Source organism: Arachis ipaensis, chromosome B07, assembly GCF_000816755.2.
Source record: "Arachis ipaensis cultivar K30076 chromosome B07, Araip1.1, whole genome shotgun sequence".
NCBI classification, from domain to species: domain Eukaryota; kingdom Viridiplantae; phylum Streptophyta; class Magnoliopsida; order Fabales; family Fabaceae; genus Arachis; species Arachis ipaensis.
The window spans coordinates 13602550-13607793 of record NC_029791.2 but is presented as its reverse complement, the minus strand read 5'-3'; the positions used below and the strand labels follow the sequence as shown (position 1 = coordinate 13607793).

The following is a 5244-nucleotide window of genomic DNA, read 5'->3' as shown; positions in this document are numbered from 1 at the left end:
TAACCGAATTTAACTTATGTACATTGACACAATGAATTACTATATCTCAATGACTATTTGGTCCTCCATTTTCTGCTTGCAGGGTTTGTTGCCAGCATACGATGATGCTATACCAGGTGTGGAGAATCGATTCTGTGTGAGGCACCTATACAGCAATTTCAGGAAATGGTTTCCAGGGTTACAATTGAAGCAACTAATGTGGAGGTGTGCTAAGGCGACTCACTGGAGGGACTGGGAGAAGAACATGGCCGAACTGAAAGCTGTGAATCAGGAAGCCTATAGGTACCTAATTGTTATCCCCCCTAGGTATTGGTCTAGATCTAGGTTCACCTATAATTCTAAAGTAGATACACTGGTTAACAATATGTCTGAGAGCTTTAATGCTGCCATAGTTGATGCTAGAGAGAAACCTATACTTACAATGTTAGAGGAGATCCGGGTTAAATTGATGACTAGGTGGGCAGAGAATAGGGAGTTGGCTCAGAAGTATGCAGGGACAATCTTACCTAGGATTAGAATCAAGTTGGAGAGGAGGTCTAGATCTGCTGGTGACTGGCGTCCATATTGGTCTGCTGCTCAGAAATATGAGGTTATGAATGGGTTAGATAAGTTTACTGTTGATTTAGAATCCTCTGAGTGCTCTTGTAGAAGGTGGCAGTTGAGTGGAATACCTTGTGTCCATGCAATTGGTTGCATCAAGTTCAAAGGGCTTCAGTTGGAACCTTATGTGGCTGACTGCTACAAGAGAGAAGCATACTTGAGGTGCTACGAGACAGTAATTCACCCATTGAACGGCCCTGACCTATGGGAGATTACACCACATCCTGATGTAATGCCTCCCCCATACAGAAGGCCTAGTCACAGGCCAGTCAAAAAAAGGAAGCCAGTTGCTGGAGATGAAGAACAGAGCAGCCGCACTCACATGTCCAGGAAGGGGGGGGGAAACAGAGGTGCTCTATATGTGGTGTTGTTGGACACAATAAAAGCAGATGCCCTAAACCTATTGAGAATGAGGTATATTGATTAAATTTTTTTACACTGCTTGTCTGAGAATTTTTAACTCAGCCTTATATTCTTCTGTATTGACTGCAAATGTGTCATAGGCCCAAAATTCCAAGAAACAAAGCAAGGGCAAGCAATCCAGGGGAAGCAACAACTCTATCCCTCCAGCTGCTAAGGGAGGAAAAAAAATTGCATCTACACAGCCCACTCCCAAGCTCACTGTCAAGAGAAAAGTTGCTTCAGCAACACAACCAACAAGCTCAGCCCAGTCCAACACTGTAGCACCACTAAAAAGGCCTAAAGGCAGGCCCAAGGGGACCATGAAGCCCACACCTTCAGCCCAACCTGATCCACCAACTTCATCATCACAACCAACCACCACTGTTCTTCCAGCATCTCAGCCATCCTTTGCCACAACTTCAAGCCAACCCACTAGGCACTACTCTGTTAGCTCTGCTGGAGGACCTCATGTTTCTCCCAGGAAACTGAAGTTAATGGCAAAGTTGCCTCCAAAAAAATGGGGATTGCTTTAGGGAAATGACAACACTTAGCATGTTGGTTTATTTTGTTTTAAGTTTGTGTTAAGCTTCTGGTTAATCCAGTGTGGTTGTACTGAAATATTGGCTTATATTTTGTTGCTTTTTGTTGCTTATATTTTGCCTTTGTGCTACTGTTGGTTGTAGTGAAATATTGGCTTGTTGCCAGCCAATCCTTTTGATGGTTAGGTTGTTTTGAGTTAAGTTTCTATTAAGGTTCTGGTAATGTCAAACACTATGCTTATTATGTATTTAGGTTGTTACCATTTTAATGACACTGTTATTTTATTGTTCAATCATGAAAATCATGTTTTGCCAAGAAAAACTTTCACTCTCATTTCAATATGCAACCATGCTTACAAGACAGTCATATTACATCTTCAAATACATTCAACATACCACAATCAAGAACCCCCCTAATACATAAACCCCAGCCAGACCAATTCACCACCAAAAACAACAGCAGAATATACCTACACATGTTTCATACCAGGTTCAACGGAATGAGACACTGTTGCGTTACTTTAGACCAACTCTGCAACAACAAACATACAAACCCAACCCACCCAAAAAATCCTAACACTGCAACGAACTTCAGCTTCCACTCTGCCACTTTAGTTCTTGATTTCATCATCGAAAGCTTCTTCCTTAACCTAGCAATTTCTGAATACTCCACCTCTGTCTCTGGATCTGCCCAACGAAAAAAATTGCAACCTTCTTGCACCTGCACATACCCACAGAGATCACCATCCCTTCCATCACCAGAAGACCCAATTCAGCAGAAAAGTAAATAAACAAACCTCAAAGTAGACACAACCCCAAAATCTGCGACCTGGGTTCTCCTTGGTCCCCGAGATTCGCAACACCGGCTTCTCACCATGAGAACAAAGTAGCAGCCTACCTTGTGACGAAGATGGGATTCGAGACGAGGTTGAGCTTCGTGCAGCCATGGCGGTCTCCCTCCAGCAGGTCCTCACGGTGAGCTCTGCAACAATGGCTTCCACGCTGCTTTACCCTTTCCTCCTTTCAATTCAATGTATAATTATTAAACTTTCCCATTCATTTTAATTTCCTATATATACATATATATATTTATTATTATTTTCGATGATCATAACTGCCTCATAACGATGCAAGGACATTTACGTCCGAAAATATTATAAAGGACAATTTTAAACTCAAATGCGACTTTAAGGACGATTTTAAATCAAAATATACATTGTGGACGGGTTCGATTCCGACCCTCAACGTGAGGGACCAAAACAATACTTATCCCTTTATTTTATAAGAATTGCCGAATTGAAGAGTTATTAATTTTATCACAAGCATAAACAGGAAGAAGAGACACTTTTGCATATAAAAAATAGGAATAGAAAAAATTACTGATTAGTATTAATACTGTGACTTTCAAGGTAGAGTTCCATTTAGATTATGAACATGATTGGTATTATTGATGAATGTATCGAATTAACAATAGCTCGTGATTTGATATGAAATGTATAAAAAGAAAAGGGTTAAATATGAATCTAAATATAATTATAAGTCAGTTTAGTATTACTTTCAACAATATATATTCAATTTCTGCCCTAGTAGTTATGTTTTCTGCACAACCTTGTACACATAACACAGCAGACCAATATGATAATATCTCTATGTAATTTTTACATATCATAAATAAAATGAGTGGATGTAAATATGCATTATTGAACACATTAATACATAAATATTTCTCAAAGAAGTGATGTTTTTAAAACTGAATATTTTCACTTCATTACTTGTCCTTCCTTTTACTTTGATGTTTTTGGCTCCATTAGCTTCAGAAAATGATGTTTTTCAATTTTCTATCCACTGTTATTGATATGAAAAGAATGTGCATAACTTGTAACCAGAAAATTTCAGTAAAGGATAGCACCATATTTTAAAACATTAATTAAGTTGGAACTTGGAACTACTTTGTGATCTGTCTATATATTCCCCTTAACACACAACATAAGCAGAGGATAAGAAGATATTATTGCAAAGGCTGCTCCAACCCCAACGATAAGCAATATTCACAATTTGTTTGGTGACAAATACAAACAACTCCTTATTAAATCAATATGAAGTTTCTGTTTTGAGATAACAAGCAATACAAAAGCAAGCACTCTTCTGCAGGGTTTGAACCTGATCATATGTTTGTGTTCATCATTTTAGTTAAATTAAATAAATGTTGTCAAGAAAAGATATTCAACCGGAAAAGATAATGTCTCTGTACTATAGTTATTTTAGTTGATAAGACTTGAATTTTACGTTAAAAAAAAACTTGATCTTTATTTCTTAGATGAATTTCTTTTTAAAATGAAGAATTTAATAAAGTAATAAAATAATATTTAATTAGTCTCAAATTTTGTTTGGTAACTGAAAATAAATAACAAAAAACAAACAGACAAAACTAAGGACTAGGAGAAGAGGACATCTTCCCTAATAAAATGGATTCTAAACTAGACCAAAGATGCAAATAATACAACAACAACAACAAAGCATTGTCCCATTAAGTGGGGTCGGATACATGAATCAAACGACGTCATTGTGCTCTGTCATGTATCATGTCTACAGAGAGGCCGTTTACATGTAGATCTCGTTTGACCACCTCATGGATGGTCTTCTTAGGTCTTCCTCTGCCTTTCGCCCTTTGTCTATCTTCCATCTCATCCACCCTCCTGACTGGATGTTCTATCGATCTTCTTCTCATATGTCTAAACCACCTGAGACGCAATTCAACCATCTTTTCCACAATGGGTGCTACTCTAACTCTCTCCCTTATATCTTCATTCCTTATTTTTTCCAATCGCGTATGACCACTCATCCATCTCAACATCTTCATCTCTGCCACACTCAGCTTATGTTCGTGCTCCCCTTTAGCTGCCCAACACTCCGTACCATACAGCATAGCTGGTCTTATAGCGGTGCGATAGAATTTACCTTTAAGTTTTAAAGGCACTTTTTTGTCGCATATAAAACCAGATGCACTCCGCCATTTTGACCAACCTGCTTGAACCCTATGATTTACATCCTGTTCAATCTTTCCATTATCCTGTATGATGCATCAAGATACTTAAAATTTTTAACTTTTGGTAAGATGTTTTTTCCAATCTTCACCTCTATATTGGTATTTTTCCTTCTCAGACTGAACTTACATTCCATATATTCCGTCTTGCTACAACTTATGCACAGACCATTAATTTTAAATTAAACTAGTGAGCCTCATAAATAATAAAATAAATTAGATACAATAATGTGAGCAGAGATAACAGATTCTCCATTGACAAGCGTGAGCATTAAGCACTAAGCAGGCTAAATCAGTTGGGTCAGAAACAGAGAACACTAACAAGAAGAGCATCACTCTAAACTCTTAATCTTAATTAAAGTCAAATCACATAATTTTGCTTTGCTTACCTCAGCAACAACAACAACCTAGTAAACAGTAATCCAGCAAAAGCATCTATATATTATATTTCTACACTAAACCCCCATCAATTCTCACGCCCTTTCAACCAATCAACTATACAATCACAACAAGGACTGAATTATTATTCTTATTTGTCGTTGTTGTTTCTTGTTTAATGGCTCTTCACTGTGGAGCTTTATGCTTCAAAGGCATGGTGGTGGCTTCTTATCAGCTTCCATCAGGTTCAGTCAAGCTCAGTCAGACTCAGCCCACTATCAA

General features: G+C 37.9%; 2 protein-coding genes across 2 annotated transcripts in view; one reads left to right on the top strand and one right to left on the bottom strand.

Moving 5' to 3' along the window:
* On the bottom strand, positions 1906–2488 carry LOC107606756. Its single transcript, XM_016308782.1, has 3 exons — positions 2339–2488; positions 2096–2262; positions 1906–2011 (listed from the first exon to the last, which is right to left on the bottom strand). The coding sequence occupies exons 1-3, from the start codon at positions 2486–2488 to the stop codon at positions 1906–1908; spliced, it is 423 nt and encodes a 140-aa protein (XP_016164268.1).
* Positions 4863–5244, top strand: part of LOC107609403 (probable fructokinase-6, chloroplastic) — a 3659-nt gene continuing 3277 nt past the window's right edge. The window contains exon 1 of the mRNA XM_021107340.1: positions 4863–5244. Within this exon, the coding sequence (XP_020962999.1) occupies positions 5141–5244 (104 nt within the window). The 5' untranslated portion in view covers positions 4863–5140.

Bases quoted from the DNA above. Each gene is read 5' to 3' on its own strand.
- LOC107606756 (XM_016308782.1), bottom strand. From the start codon at position 2,488: ATGGCTGCACGAAGCTCAACCTCGTCTCGAATCCCATCTTCGTCACAA. The intron at 2,263-2,338 runs GTTTGTTTATTT...GGGTATGTGCAG, and splicing joins GGGGTTGTGTCTACTTTGAG to GTGCAAGAAGGTTGCAATTT. The intron at 2,012-2,095 runs GTTTGTATGTTT...AAACATGTGTAG, and splicing joins GGATTTTTTGGGTGGGTTGG to GTATATTCTGCTGTTGTTTT.